Source organism: Larus michahellis, chromosome 7 (genome assembly GCF_964199755.1).
Source record: "Larus michahellis chromosome 7, bLarMic1.1, whole genome shotgun sequence".
Lineage (NCBI taxonomy): Eukaryota > Metazoa > Chordata > Aves > Charadriiformes > Laridae > Larus > Larus michahellis.
In genome coordinates, this window is record NC_133902.1 from 37364727 (window position 1) to 37381024 (window position 16298).

A 16298-nucleotide genomic window follows, 5' to 3' on the forward strand; every position below is an offset into this window, starting at 1 on the left:
CTCTCTTTGTTATCTGCTCCGCTAATGTGTGTGTGTGCCTCTTCGCCTTTCATGTCTGCTGCTTTTTTTGGTTTGTTTCTTTTTTTTCCCCTCGACTTTAGGTCACTTGTTTTGGGTCACTTTTTTTCTTGGTACTAACCCCACTGCGGGGTTTTCCAGATTTGTTGCTTTTCTGACTCTGGAGGGGTGTTTTGCTCTCATTTATTTGTTTTCCTGGCCAGAATACAAAAGGTTAAACAGTTTGGAGGACTTTCTTCTGTATTTACTGCTGAGGTAGGTTTCTAAATCAACAGTAGGTCGTGTATTGGAATGACTCACAGAGCTGCTTAACCTTTTTCCTTCCGTTTTGTCTCCCTCCAAATCTGAAGCGCACATCTGCAATTTAGATCACTGAAATGAGAAGCTGTGAAATGCATATAAATTGCCATAGATAGGCTGCTCAGCCTGGCCCCAGTGCAGAGCCAGTTTCCATTTGGCAGTGGTCAGATCCCTCTGGGATGCAAAAAGCACCTAAAAATACAGGGTATCGAGAGGATGTTCTGCGCTGGGGTCGGGGGGGGCAGACAACCAGCAAGGAGGATGAGCTGGCTGGAAGAGAAAAGTCAGTCTGGCTGCATGGGGATCCCATCCCTACGTGTTGGTAGGAAGGCCCTGCCTCGTGGGGAGGTTACAAGGTGGGCAGGAAACAGGCACTCAAAAAAAAAAAAAAAAAAAAAAAAAAAAAGATATTATTAGCGTTTGCTTTTCACAGGGGCGACTGAGGCACCATCCATCAACCAAAATTGCATGGGCAAGTTGGGTCTGAACCAGGAGTAGGTTCAGCATGGCCCCTTCATTTGGGGCACAGTGTAGATGGGCGTCCCCAGGGTAGGCTACTGGTGCAAGAAGAGCAAAGCCTGCCGGCCCCATCACGTCAAACGGCACGTGGTAAGGAAAGAGCTGCTCTCCTTACAATTAGCCTGGAAGCTTTGGTATAAACTGCCCCAAGAAGGGACCTCAGCTAGGAGTCCAGAGCAGAGCCAGCCCCAGCATCCCATGGCACCCGGGGCACAGCTGTGCCAAAAGCAGCAGTGCAAAACGGGCTGGGGATGAACAGAGCAGACAGGAGCAAGTATGGGGGCTCCTTCATCGACCATCATCTCTGCAAAGTCTCCTACCTTGCTGTCTTGCAAAACACCCTGTTTCCTAACAGCCAAGTGTGTATGGTTACAGACCTCTCCTTTCTCCCTAGCAGCAAAGCAGAGATGAGACGTCTTCACTCCCCAACTGCAACCAAAACCCTGCGTTTCTTCCATTCAGCAGCTCTTGGTGATTGTCTTCTAAGAAATTTATGGAACAGACATATTTTGGTTTTTGTGTCCCTCTCATCTCCCTAACCCGGTATATTGATTTATAGTTTTCAAGGGCATGTAGTGACAGGCCGAGGGGCAATGGTTTTAAACTAGAGCAGGGTAGGTTTAGATCAGACATTAGGAAGAAGTTCTTTACAATGAGGGTGGTGAGACACTGGCACAGGTTGCCCAGAGAGGTGGTGGAGGCCCCATCCCTGGAGACATTCAAGGCCAGGCTTGATGAGGCTCTGAGCAACCTGATCTAGTTGAAGATGTCCCTGCTTACTGCAGGGGGTTTGGACTAGATGACCTTTAAAGGCCCCTTCCAACCCAACAGATTCTGTGATTCTGTGATAGTCCTGAAAGCTCTCCTGTGTTATTTTCAGGCGTCAGCTTGAAATACAGCTTTTGAGCAGGGGCTGCTGGGCAGAGTGTCTCTGCTGCAACGCAGCTGGGTCTAGCTCCATGCCGAAGTGCTGCAGTGCACAGAGCCCTGGGGGTACAGCAACTCAGCACGGCACAGCTTGTTAGTGTATTCCTCAATATTTACATCCCTCGGTGAAGGGTAGGTGCTTTCTGGCAGACCTGTGGGTACCAGCAGCTGGGAGTGATGCTTGTCGCATCCTATTTGCTGAGCTGCTGGTAGGAACCGTCTGCATCCCGGTAGGGCTTTGTCACACTGGTAAAACCTCATTCATTGGGTTGCTGTGGCATATTACAAGTCGTGAGGTCAAAAAAAAAAAAATATTGCTTATTCGGGGTGCAACCTGCTGCTGCTGGCTGTAAGCCCACAGGATTTTCTGCAGTCGTGTACAGGGTGTCTGCATCCACCGTGCTGCAGGGCGGTGTGCCGTGGTTGCAGGATTAGGGCCTCCCTGCAAGGAGGACTGGGAGGCTTGGGAGAGATTTCTCTTGTGTTCAGACCACAAATTACCTTGCTCTTGCAGCCTGCCAATTCTATGAGGTTTTCAATAATGAGAGGGCTGCGCTGCATGACCCGCGTGGAGTAATCTTTTAAAATTTTGGTTGTTTGTTGAAGCGGCTGTCGATCAAGTAATGGAGTAAACCTGTACTTGTTTTCTTTGGAGCTAATCTAAAATCTCCTATTAAGATGAGGACAGAACAGCTTTAATCACATATGTAGAAAAACACACCAGAGAAAGCAATGAGACTTAAAAAAAAAAAACCAAGCAGTTTTTCTATATAGAAAGGGCATGTTGACAACTGCCTTGAGTGTCAGCTGGTTGATGCGCATGAAAAATGTTACTTCCAAGAATCTGAGCTCCAGCACTTGCAGGGTAGCTTGGCTGTGCCTGCTGCACAGATCCGACAAATGCTTTTGGTCAGAAACTGCTGCACAGTATCAGCAAATACCACTCAGAGCATCCCCCTTGCCAGGCAAAATGCTTCACCTTGAATTTCGTGGCTGGCAAAGCAGCAGGCGGCTGTGACTGCGATGTGGCGGAAGCGCCTCTGATGCCATTTGGTGTTCTGACCCTAAATTAAATAACTGGGGAGACCGTTGTCCTGGTGATCACCGCTGTGGGATGCGCTTGGTGCAAAATTCGAGTCCTCCTTGCTTTGTGCAGTGAGGCGGCTCCTGGCTGCTCCCAGACATGCCACATGCTCCCTGTTAAACATACGTGAGATGTGCCCCTTGGATACAACCTCAAAGCCACATTACTCTTTAATAGAGTGTATCCTGCCCTCTAGTGCCAGCAGATGCTGAGTCAGCAAGAGCCCAGGAGCAAGTTGTTCTGTGCTCCTGTGACTTTCCACCTTTTTCATCAAAAGGATCTCTCTGAGCCTGGGGAACTGCTAATTATGGGGCTGCTAGGATAGGGAGGGCAGCTGAATATGTTTGCGCATCATTGAGATGCTTGCCCAACGGTTTCGGGACTGGGTACCTCAGCATGGCTTTGGAGCAAGCACAGCTCCTTCAAAGTATCCTTTGGAGATGTTTTCAAGGAAAATGAGCTTTATAATGAAAACAAGAATATACACAGCAGGCTACGTGAAAGCAGGCTTTGGAGATCAGAAGGTTGTTTCACTGAGCTTAAAAATAAATCTTGAAGCCTGGCTGTCATGTAGGGGGACACATAGAGCAGGGATAACACCTGGAAACAGGTCTCTTGCTTTTTTCCTCCTCAAGAAAAGCAAGCATGATTTTCTATTTAAAAAGAAATCTGAAAGCCTTTCATTTTGTTACCCGCTCTGCTGGGAGGGGAGCGGAGGTTTCGCTCAGCCATTGCTCTGGACTGGCAGGAATGGTCCCAGTGGGTATCTGCTGTGAGCCACGCACAGCCCATCGGTCGTCCTCGAAGCTTGTCCATGCTCTTTACACCTCCCTCCCTCCCTCCCTCCCTTCCCTTCTGCTATTTTTAAGAACCCTGCCAGGCAAAAAGCTTCAAGATTTGCAATGCAAAGACACAGGCTGGGGTGGGTCGGTGCTGGCGGCGGAGCTGTGCGTGCCTCCAGCCGGGCGGGAGCGTGCCCACCGGGGCTTTTGCACAATTTCCTGGGTTATTTCAAGCTGTCGGGAAGGTCCAGCCACGGGAGTGCTGCTGGGGCCGTGAATGGGAGAGACAGCCGGCCTTTTTGTATGCAAGTGAAGCTACAGAAAGTGGAAAAACAGGGGTTTTTTTTTGGTATAAACTACTGTCTTCCTCCCTGTCCCCTCATCTTGGATCAGAAACACTGGAGTTTGGGGAAAGCCGGGGCGGGGGGGAGGCGGTGAATCAACGCGAACCCTGAGAGGTCACCCATAGTTTTCCTCTGATGCGCGGCAGAGTGCGAGTGCTGGCGTAGCTGTTAGGGTGGGTTTGTTTCTTTAAGGTGTCTCCCAGAGGGAGGATCAGCAAAATGCAATGTGGCAGCTATGGTAACTCCTCTTGGCTTTCAGCACAGCCCTTGCTGATCACACAACTTGCTAGTGAAGAAGGTACAGCTGTCCAGGCCTTGGCAGGGATCCCCGCCCTCTACTTACTGCCAAATGCTGTTTTTCTTTTTTAAAAAAATTTCTTGGTTTCCTCAGAAAATGAAAATGGGAGGAACAGCCTCATCTGCCTCTCAGCCTCATCTGATGCCTCCTGGACCTGCCGGGATAAAACCTGGTGGTGCTACATCCCTACGTGGTGGTGGGATGTTGGCAACCAGGTGGTGGAGAGCCCAAATTTGTGGGCTCCTGCCCTGCTGTGAGATGCTGGGGGTGGGGGGGCAGTACCAGGGTTAAAGGCTGGGGTCCCAGCAGTGTCTGCAAAACGCTGAAGACTCGGGCTGGAGCTGTACTCGGGGCTAGTTTGTGTTTCCTGGTGTGGGCATCCCCATGGCACGGCCAGCTCACATGCACGTCTGCAAGAAGTGAACCAGCTGAAAATGGCAAGCTTACTTGGGGGGGTGAAAGTCCTGCTGTGTTTTGCACCACTGGGCCAACATCTTTCCTGAGTTGCCTCCTTGATCACGCCACGGCAAAGGAGCTGCAGGTGCCTCACCGGCCATGTTTGCACCCACAAAGCACAAAGGAGCAACTCAAAACTCACCAGTGCCCCAAATGGTCCCAGAAATCAAATCCCCTGCAAAGCTTTAGGCATAGAATCCTGGCCTGGGCTCCCTGCAGGAGGTCCAGGAAGCTTTCCTCTCCTCCTCTCCCCCCTTTGCACCCACCATGGCAGCATTGGCCCTTGCCTCCCAAAGCACATTTGGGCTATTCTGGCCATGTCCCATGAAAAGGACTGTATGGTCCCTATAGCTCATCTGTGCTGGCTCCTGCCAGCCCCAAGGGATAAGTCACCTGTGCCAACAGCACGGGCAAACAGCCTTTACATGGGAAGGGTGCAGTTTGGACCTCTTGAAGAGGCAATGTTAAGACAGGCTTGTAGCAAGGTTGACTGGCATAGGGTACTGCAGCTTGCACGGGTGAGCTCTGGGTTTGCACGCAACGGGAAAGCTTGCATGGAATCACTCCCCTGGGCTTCTCCAAACTTCTTAGTCAGGCTGGGTCTGCTGGTGTGGCATGGCAGAAACAACCGAAAAGCCCCTCGTTTTGAAATATTTTGGCTGTGTGTGTGGCTCAAGCACGTATGTGAAATAAGGAAGAGCTGAAGGGCGGACTGCTCAGTGCAGTAGATGAGTAGTTTGGGGGGGGAGCCCATGGATTTCCTACCTAGAAAGACGGCTTTGTATTTTAAAATAATGCAAATGTAGCTAGAGCTGTGCGAGAACTCGTGTACTAGCATTTAAATAAAAAAAAAACTAAGAAGGAATCACGCTGGGGAACAGAAGTACATCACAACTGATTTGCACGGCTGGTGAAATTATGGTGTCTTGAAAATAGCACCAAATGTGCTAAAACCAGGAGGTTTATTTTCTGTAGGAGCAGGGATGAGTGGGCAGATCCCAAACGTACTTGGGACTTGTATGCATACCTGCTCAGCTGTTATGTGGTACTTATAAAAAAAACCTTTTTAATTGCAGCAGAAAATGGGCCAATAATGATATATTTGAGAACAATAAACCAGTATCAAGAAAAGGGAAATGTATTTGAAGACTGTCGCTTTTCAAGCCAGGTATTTCTCTTTCATTCTGACATAATTCACAACTAAGAAATAACTGGAATTTTCAAAGCCACGTCCGTTTCCCTTTGGCTCCTCAACCACTTAAAAAAAAAATATCTTAACTTTTTGCCACCCACCAAGAGTGAAAGTATGGCCTGATTTACAAAATAACAGTGCTTACAAGTAAAATTTTTAGATTAACTCAGTCTCTATTAAAAAATTGGTGTATTTTGAGCTCCCAATTTGCGGCTGAAAATGCTACCCGGTACCCCCGTCCTTCTGGGCTCATGGCATTTATTGTCCAGGCGTACCTGTAATTATATTTTGGGCTGATCGGGCCTTTTTATGGCACTCTCCTCCACTAATTTCCCTGGCACGAACACGTAAAAGTGTGGCGAGCTACTCCTTTGTGTGCACTAAGTTACCGCAAGGAATATTGAGCGCTAAGTTGTGTGTTTTCAACGTTTCTGAAGGGATCGCTGGAAAAGGATGTCCTGATCTCCCTTGCTCTTGGGGCACAAACTGTGGCTTGAACAGTTCGAAACCTGGTGCTCTGAACCACCCCCCTGCAGCAAAACCCAAGTGCGAGCTCGCCCCTTCTCTACGGGGAAGGTGGTGAGAAAGCAGACACTCGGTCATGTTCCAGCTCCCCTCCAACAGCCAACGCTTCAGACCCGCGTGGTACAAAAGGGAGATTATTTAGTGCTAATAATAACGGGAACCTATTAAACAGCCCTTCTCGTGGCAACGGATGAAAAACCTCTTGCAAAATGTCTGGTGGTTCAGCGCATCAGACCCCACCGAGCTGGAACGCTTTGAACGCGGAGATGGCAGGGTCGTGCCTGAAGTGTCGCGCTTGCAATTGGAGGCAGCGAAAAGGTCTTGGTGATATTAGAAATTTCCTGAGCTCCTCAGGCAAAATAATAAATTTCTTTAACGGTTGTGGAATAGCCATCTTATCTAGTGTGTAAAAATACACGTTAATATGTTGTATGCATAGATTTTTTATTTATTTTTTTTTAAAGACAATAGTATCTTATCTGGCCTGCTTTTATCATGTAGCTTTATGCGCCGGTACCTTACTGGGAAGTTTCCATGGTGGCAATTCCCTGGTAGCCCCAGAGGCACTGCCGTAGCCAAAAACCCTCTGGTTCCACGCGGCTGCTCTTGCACGGGCTCAATCCCTGCCGCCCACCCCACGCTGTGGCACCCACCAATGTCTGGCGTGTCGCAGCCTGCCGGGTGAGCTTGCCTGTGCCTTTTGGGGGGGATGAAAGACTTAAGGTCACAAGAATTGGTAAGAGATGCCTCTGGGATGCAACTTGCTGTGTACGTGGCATGGAGGTGGCGCTGGGCACCCTGGTGGGAAGCATGCAAGACGGACAAGGAGACAGGCGCTCAGTTTTGACACGCCGAAAAGCCATTTTTTCCCCATCTGACTTGGATGCTTTTCTCCTGGGAGCCCTGCTGTGCCCGTAGCAATGCCGGTGTGAGGGGGTATCACTCGCATCTATCGACATGCTCCTGGGGAGGACGACACCCCGCTCTGCCCCCGCGCTCGGGGTGGGCGGCATCGTCGAGCACCCACCGATGCTGGGGCTCCTCCTGGGCCCTGCCTCATGTGCAACTCAGCCAGCAGCACTGCTTTCCCCCGGCGGCTTTGCTCTGAAGAGCTTACAGCTTTTTCTTAAATGGGCAGCACTTATTTAAGTGCTTTTATATATATATATATATGTGGTCCTTGGCAGAGGCACACAGGGGGAGCAGTGGGACGGGGCTGTTTAGAAGTTGAAAGGGAAGTGGCGAAATGCAGGGGACCAGCAACCAAACACTGATTATTGCTGGTCCTCTGTATTCCACCACTTTCCTTTTGACAATGAAGCACCGTTTTGTTGCTTTTCTGTCCTGATCGCATTCAGGGTGTGTTTTTTTGCGCTGCAGCATCCTCCCAACAGCATCCCTGGGGTACTGCGGGTGCCGTGGTGCTCCCCAGGCATGCTTTCTGCAGAGGGATTGAAGTCTTTTCTTTTTCTTAACTAAAGATAAACCCCCCTGTTACCAATGGAAAATTTTATACTGGAAAAGGTATGCCTGTTTGCCTTTCTCCCGAATCTGTCCTTATTTTTGTTGGGTTTTTTTTATTTAACATCCCTGTGATTTTCTGAGCTTCCCCTCCCGGCCAGGAATTTCTTCTAACGAGCCATATTACACAGCAAGATTTCATCGCGGTGCACATGAAACATGCCATAAGGGTCAGTTGTAAACGTGCATGTTTGTGGCTGTGTGAGATCCTTCTGGCAGATTATTTTTATTAAGGAGCTTGGTGTTGGGGACACTGGATGCGGATGTGTCGGGGAATGCCCCGGTCATGCAAAATGCTGCTTTCTGCATGAAAGCCTCTCCCTTACTCCATCCCACCCTACTGATTTTTTCAGGGTGGATCAGCTGATATTTTTTTTTTAACAGGAGCCTCAGTACAGCCGCGATCCCCCCACATCTCTCTCTGCTGAGCAATTAGGTTTATTTACATTTAAGCACAAACATATGAATTTTAAAGGTGGCCCAAGCAGCTTATATTGAAGGCATAATCACATAAACTACTGCACGGGGATTTTTGGTGGCTAAATCAATCCGAAACCTGATTCATACATTTTAAAGCATGCATTTGGCAGGTCTAATATCTCTTAAGGAAATGGTAAAACTTCTTCTCGGGGGTGGCAGTTAACAAGGCAAAACTATCTTATTAGGAATTCAATTAAAGCTAGTGCAGGCTTACTGGAACTCTTCCAGTAAATATATATCAAGCTGAACCAGTAGACATCTGTATCTTCTCCCCCCCGCCCCCCCTTTTCTGTTTTCCAAGCTGTGGCCAAAAGATGGAGAGGAGAAGATGGGAGGAAGAGGAGGGACTGTATCTCGCTTCTAGCTCGCCGTACAGTGCAAGGCACAAGGGTTATTTTCTTTTTGATGTCTGAGCACTTTAGCAAGCTGTGCGCCACTGCCTAACTCCCATCCCTTGCTGCAATGCCAAAGCCGAAAAAAATAATAATAAATCCCATATTACATGAAGGCTCACAAACGAAGCCCCTGGGAGAGGTCGGGGGTGCCTGGCTGCCCCCTTCCTGGGGAGACCCCGGCAACTGGGGTTGTTGCTTATTTCACATTTTCATGGGAGCAGTACCAAAAGCCTCCCTGTCCTGTTTGCACCCTCCTCCAGCAAGGTCTTCCTGTCTCCAGGTTCCTGATGCTCCTTCCCATGATGTGACGGCTCATTTTTGGAGGAGAAAGGCTGACTTATTTTTTTCCCTTCCCAAGGGAAAATCCTCCTTACTGCTAAACGCTGAAAGCCTTGGACTCTAAGGGTGACAGATCATGGAAAAACTTCAAAGACAGATCCTCTGTTTTCACTAGTCAACCCCCCAAAGAAAGACCTGCTTTAACGCAGACGGAGAAGCACATCCCGAAGAGCTACCAGAGCCCAAATCCCCACCTTGCTTGCCCATCCGTATGTGTGCAGAGAAAACACAAGCTCCAGCAGTGCCAGGGAGGTTGAGCAGAGCCTAACAAAGAGCCCAGTTGAGGGGGTGTTTGCTGGAGAAGAGCCTTTTTGCTGCTTAACTGGCTCCCCTTGCTGGGAGAAGGACAAGGGCATTGCAAAAGCCGGCCCCTCTGGCACAGTTGCTGTGCCCTGGTACGGGCAGGGTGGACCGGCTGCCGTCGGCTGGCTCCGGCACGGAAGCGGTTAAAGAAACGGGTATGAGGGTAAGGGCTGCCTTGCTTTGATTTATTGGTTGGCTGAGTTAATTCGTTATTTATGTATGATTAGTTGCTGTTGCTGAGTGGTCATCTTCTACAACTACAAATCTAATTAAATGCTGGGGTGCCTAGAGTTTGATTTTATTTATTTTTTTTTCCCCCTGGAAAATATTTCTACTGTTTTAATTCTTGGGAACTAATCATTAATTAGCACGAGACTGCTAGTATCCAGCTGGAGGACTTCTTGTTTTTCCTCACTTCCAAATTTGCCTAAAAGTAAATCATAAGCGATGGTGTACAGCACTCTCCAAGTCACTTAGAGCAACCCACTGAGATGTCTGATGGGATCATCAGCTAGCAAGGAGCAACAAGGTTGCTCGGAGCCAGCCGAGGATCTGGCCCAGCTTGTTTTTCATGGCACAGCACTTTCTTTTAATCAGATTTTTTTTCCCCCCCTTCCTAATCTTCTGTGAAGCCATGGAGGGGGGGGGATAGCAGGAAGGAAGGGGGAAGCTGCCCAAAACGTGTGCTTTCCCCGACCAGCAGCTGTAATTCCCTGATTCCACGTCGCGCTCGCTTTGTGCTTGGGGTTGTGGTGGCGTTCCCTTACATGTTCATGGCCTCATCAAACTGTTCCTACGGCTCTACAGCAAGACATAAATTCTGGAGATTTCAGGCCTGGAGATTTCAAAGTCGTGCTGAACCACATGGAAATGATTCTCAGAGCTATAGCTATAAAAATAATTATACTGCTAGGGGGAAAGAGTGACAAGAAATGTCCCCAAAAGAGATTTCAGCGGTGGTTACAGGATCTGTCCTGGCTCTGTAAGAGGCTGCTGTGATCTCCAAGGCTAATTTATCACCACTACCTATAACTCTATGAAATATGCCCCAAAAAGCACTGAAGGAAGGAATGTGAAGGGAGGTTGCAAAGGAGAAGCATTGCAATCTTCCCCTTTGTTTTAATGAGGATGTTTTGTACGCTTTTAAAATTAGAGCTACTCTGTACAGACGATCAGTGTGAGGATGACTAATTTGGAGACAAATTAGGTCTATTTAGCTGAAATGTATGCCTTGACTAGTCCCTTAATGACCCTTCATAGCACATCTCTCCCGATAGAGCTTTTACCACAGCCCTGGGCCCGACGGATTAAGTAATAACATGCTTTTGCCGCTCTTCTAAGCGGTCCTTCATTTTTGATCCAATGTTTTCCCTCCACCACGCGTGTGTCTTCTAACTCTTTATGATCGGTAATTAGTTTATATACACCTAGCCCATGGCGGATTTGTCTTTTGCGTGTCTCGTTCTCCAAAGCGTTCTCCTCGTACCCTCTCTCTCAAAGGTCTCCGAGCCTGAGTGTTTTCTGGCTGACTGCAACGTATTTGGTGTCCACTGTGTAACAGATTTATTCTTTCCCAAGACAAGACACGAACGTAAACAGAAGATCCAAACTGCATTTTGCTGGGCTTTTAAATGCACTGAGATGAAAATCCCCTGCTACAAGCCTATTAATGTAAATACCAAACTTTACAATCCTTCCTGTCAAGGAAACTTATTTACATTTTTCTAAGGATGCGTATAAAAAAATAGGGCTTTTGGGACAAAAAGGGCTTAGTTCCAGTGTCACAACACCCCCAGTTAACCGTACTGCTCTCATAAACTATAGAATTAGGTTGTTCCCAGGGCCAGCAGAGATAACATCTGTTTGCTTCTTTAAGGACAAAATGAAATAGGATGCTGGCTTTTTATACTGGAAACAGCCCTGGAAGTCTGAAGGGGCAATCATAAGAGTGCTGCGTACCACGTGCATATGTACCCAGCACAAAAGAGATCGGAAAGGTGTTAGCACCAGCCCAGGGAAGGCGAACGGCTCATCCCAAGCCCTGCCGCGGTGAATGGGAAGAAGGGGGTAGACTAGTCTTACTAGGACAATGTTTAGGGCTACTTCGTCCTTTGCTGATGCTCCTGACATCTCAGTTGGACAGTATTTTTCTTACTAAAGGGAATAACAGGAAACATATTATCCTTTCTCCTGGATTTTTTGCAGTTTAGAGCATCTTGAACGCGTCGAAGGAAAAAGAGATAGGTGGCTGCAAGGGGATGGGGCGCAGGTGCTGGTGATGAGGGTGGGGAGATTTGAGGGAGGAAGGCTTAGCTTCACATACATGCCTGTTGAAACATCCGATCACGCTAATCGAAGCGCAAAGCTGCGGCTGCTTCCCTTGAAACTACAGGAGTCAGTTGTCTGTAATTACACGGAGCAGAACAGGAAAACCTCTCGTGGCCAGAGGAGCGAGCAGCAGTGACCTGCTGGCGTTCACAAAGGCCAGGTGGCATTTTACCAGTTCCCAAGGCTCTGATTTTCTAATCAAAAAGCTCCTCTGATTTTTTTTGCAGACAAAGGGGAACGACCGCTCCTCCCAGGAGAAAACCTTTCCTTGCCTATCTCTCCCCAAAACCCAGGGGAAAGGGAGGATGGCCACGGCAATCCAGCCCAAACGGAGATCATCTCTTTGTGCTCACCCAACGTTTGCTCCCTACTCCCTAGGAAAGACAGGAGCCCATCCCAAATTCAGGTAGCTATTTCTCAAGGGTTTCTTTTGCCATCAAGACTTCACAGGCTGCTCCCCTGTTCTGCGTAAAAACTTCTCTGTCTGGGCCAGACCCATTCAGAAGTCCGTGACACACCACCCAGCTAAGTTTGCCCATTTTAGAGGGTTTCTCGAGGATCTTGTCGTAACTTTTATTATTTTTTTTTTTGCTGGCAGACGTAATTTTTGTCGCCATAAACGATAGAATTTGACACCGCGCTGCACCACACCAGGCCATTTGTCAACAACGTTTTCAACAGTTCAACCGCACGCGTGTGCGTATACACACAGGCACAAAAAGGAGAGAAGAGTGGGGAAAGCCCAGGGGCCTGGGGAAAGGCGACCTTCCTCCACAGGGGATGCAAATGCAGAGCAAAAAGCCACCTCTAACCGCCGAGCTGAAAATCAGGTTATGGCAAAGACACCAAATACCGATTCATTCCAAAGCAAACCGAAAACGCATCAAGGTTTAGCTCTGCGTCACGGGTTTTTTTGCACAGCCCGAAATGTCGCTCGCAATTTCTTTTAGGTAGGGACAATCGGAGCATCTACATTTAAAATCCACCCCATTGGAGCAATGCTAATAATAACTCAAATACTAGTGATTTTAAAATATGGTTAAAAAAAGGAGGTTTTGTTGCTAAATTACTGTGTGATAGAGAGGAATGGTTGTATGTTAGATAACAGTTTTAAAACCATCGTTGGCTAATGGCAGGACATCATTTGGGAAACAACAGAATAAATGCATTGTTCCGTCCCGGCACTTTACTATTCAGCCAATCTAAACTGCTGAAGAAATATGTGTTTGGGACATTTTACATCTGTTTTGACAAGAAGCCTGGGGTTTTGTGTGTGGGTTTTGGGTTGTGTTTTTTTTTTATTTTTCAATCTATTCGCTGCAGCATTTTTCGCCAGATTAGCATGGAAAAAGGCACACAGTTTTATAAACAGAGGGTTTATCCTTTTTGAAAAGCAGCTCAACTTTGGCTTTTTGCAGTTGAAATTGGGGCACAGCATGCAAAAAATAGTAACACCAGCAACAGCCATAAAACCCACGACAGCAGCGTTACCTATTTAAACAAAACTGAACAACAGGCAGCTTGTGCAATGGGTAGAGAAAACAATTTTTGAGCAGCCCAACATTTTGGGGGGCTCCCTAGAAGAGCATGTGGAAACCCTAATTGCAGCCCCAAAATGCAAATTGTTTCAGGACACGAGTAAAACGTTTACTTGAAGTGGTCTCTAAAATGGTTTTAAGGCTGCATTTTACACCACTAGTAAGCCCTGGTTGAACACTTTTTGACTTTTCAAAGAAAGTGCTGTAGTTGCATCAAGGTGTGTGTTTTTTTTTTTAAATGAGCCATTTATTGCTGCTAAAAAAAAGATGGATTTGCTTCTTTAAAAAAGCCTGGCCAATGGGTTGGGATAAACCTTCTTTTCATCTTTCAGGAGCCGATTCCCCTCGTGATGAAATTATTTCATTTTACATCACGCGCAACGTTCTAAGGAGGGGGGGGAAATTTCCCTTTCAAATGTTTGCCGGACGAAATGGGTTCGCGGGCTCTGCTTTATGTACCGAGCCCCAGAGAGCGACTGGCCGTACGCAAACTCTGGCTGACACAATGCAGAGCTGCTCTTGCTTAATTAGCTTGAGATGAGGGTGTTATTTCTTTTCTCCTTTCTTACTGTTTATTCCTCCCTCCCTGAATATTACAAAGGCTACTTAAGAGGAAGTAGTTTTCCGCTAATGGAAAACGGTGAGGAAGGGTTTAGCGATGAGAGTAAATAAGAAACAACTACATCTAACACCAGCCTTTGCTCTACCAGCACTTTGGGGAAGGGAAACCAAACAAATAGGAAAATTTGGCAAAGTTTCTTCTATCTTTGTTTGCTTTTTATTGTGTGAGGGGGAAGGGGCACAGCCCGGGGTTGCAGCCGACATCTGCTGCTGGTTTCTTCTAAGAGAAACGCAACCTGGGGCAAACTCATTGCCGAACCCCGCTTGCGTCCTGCGAAACCTCTGGTCGTCCCCCCCGCCGGGAGAGGACGCAGCCACCCCGGGACCGCTGGCTGGACACCGGGTTTTTTGGGCGCAGGCACCCGTGGAGCGGGGCAGCAGCTGTTTCAGATCCCCTTGTCAGCCTGTTGTACTGATTGCCTTTTCCTCTCTCAAAACCCTTCCCCAAAGCAGCGCTTTCTGGCAAATCTCATGCAGCTATGGTTTCCCCCCTGTCCCTCATCAGCCAGCCCTCGATGCCGGTCCTCTCTTGGCTCCCCCATCCCCACAGAGTGGAAACATGCTGATATTTATTATTTTTTTTCCAAAAATGGGGCGTATCTCTTTTTCGCCTGTCTGGAAGTTGTTTTTTTTTTCTTATTTTAATTTTCCCAGGCGTGGGGGAGCGAGAGGGGGCCAGACGCTGCCCATCTCACCTCCGGGTCGGTCTCCCCAAACCCCTTGCCCAGCAGCATCCCCGCGCCCCACCAAGCCGTGCCACTTCTCCCAGGGAAGGACCAAGCCCCGCGGCAAAGCTGGGCTCCTGAAGGGAGCTGTGGGTGCCCCATCCTGCAGCCAGAACAGGAGAAAAGCGGAGCACCATCTGGGAGAAATCTCCCGAAGAGAAATCGGTACCTACCTCTTCGGCAGCTGGGCTTGCCCGGCCCAGGCGGTGGCTAGTGGGAGGCCGACATGGACCACGCTCCCTCCATCCTCCATACGGAGAAGGCGTAACTCAGCCTCTCGTGAGCAACATAACTGCAGCTTGTCATCTTACTGTCCATCTCGTCGCTCTGTAGCACCTGGTAGAGGAAGTCTATATACCGCGCTGCCAGCTTGAGGGTCTGGATTTTACTGAGTTTGTCAGAGGGCAAAGTGGGGATGATTTTCCTCAAGGCGGCAAAAGCTTCATTGAGCGACTGAGTCCTCTGCCTCTCTCTGACATTGGCCAGGATCCTCTGGCTCTGCAGTTCTTCATAAGATTGGGAGCTGGGACTGGACTTTTTCCCCCTCTTCCCTGGGTTGGGGCTGCCATCTTCGCTGGACTTCTTACTGTATCTTCTCTTCCTGCCAAATCTCTTTGGCTGCCTTTCCAGCTCCTCTTCACTGGTCCCCAAGCTATCCACAGGGGAAACAGGAGAACTGGAGCTTTCTTCCATGCTTTCGGCAAGAAGGGGAGGGGAAGAGACTTTCCCCCCCTCCTTATGTTATGTGAGTGTGTGTGTGTCTTAAATATGCTTTAAATTCCTGAGACAGATCCTTTGGAAAAACAGGAGGGCTTTTTTTTTTTTCTTTTTTTTTCTTTTTTTTTTTTTTTTGCTGACCAAACGTTTTCCAGGTTGCTTGAAGGGCTCTTATTTCAAGGACCCGGGGTTGTGCAAAAAATTGAGGTCTCGGAGAGAGGAAGTTATTCTAACTTTTTGGAAACTTTAGCTGAGCTCGGTTGCTAAATAGTTGTCAGAAGTGAGGGAGGTGCGGGGCTCCCTTCTGATTGGCCGGCCAGGTCAGTGGGAGGAAAGCTTTTCCCCTGCTAAACTTTCACAGTTTTATGTTACACTTAACTAAAATCTTGGGAATGCACCTCAAATAAAAGATAGCTGGTGACCACCCCCCACCCCCCTGCCGCCACCCCCGGATGCTGAATTTGCAGCATCCCTCCAGGGTAAACTCCCCCCATGAGGGTATTTTGGGGTGCGGGGCTGTCTCCCCACCGCCGAGGGTCCTGCTCCCAGCTGGACGGCTGGGCTGCGGCACCACCTCAAATTGGGGTGCAGCTCTTGCACGCCCAAGAAGTGCCCTGTTTTGGCAAAATAGTGCCTGATTTTGCACTTCCCCTGTGCTGGCGATCTTGTAAAAACCCCCTGCTGCCCCTTCGCAAGCCGCCCCTCACAGCACCCTGCTCCCCAGACCCCCTGCCCTGCAGGACCCTCCTGGTCCCACAGGGTGACCTTGGGGGGGACAGAAGTCCCCTGAGGCGTGCCGAGCTGCGGGAAGGCTGGAGGTTTGGGTGCAGCCGGGGGAAGCCCCTTCAAGCCCCCGACTTGTGGGGGGCATGGAAAGACCCTGCTG

General features: G+C 48.7%; 1 protein-coding gene across 1 annotated transcript in view; it reads right to left on the reverse strand.

Annotated features, from left to right (window-relative positions):
- The window catches only part of TWIST2 (twist family bHLH transcription factor 2), a 39690-nt gene extending 23702 nt beyond the window's left edge, over nt 1-15988 (reverse strand). Inside the window, exon 1 of the mRNA XM_074594491.1 lies at nt 14869-15988. Coding sequence (XP_074450592.1) covers nt 14906-15388 — 483 coding nt within the window. The 5' untranslated portion in view covers nt 15389-15988 and the 3' untranslated portion in view covers nt 14869-14905. The remainder of the gene's footprint in view (nt 1-14868) is intronic.
- Between the last annotated feature and the right edge of the window lie 310 nt (nt 15989-16298).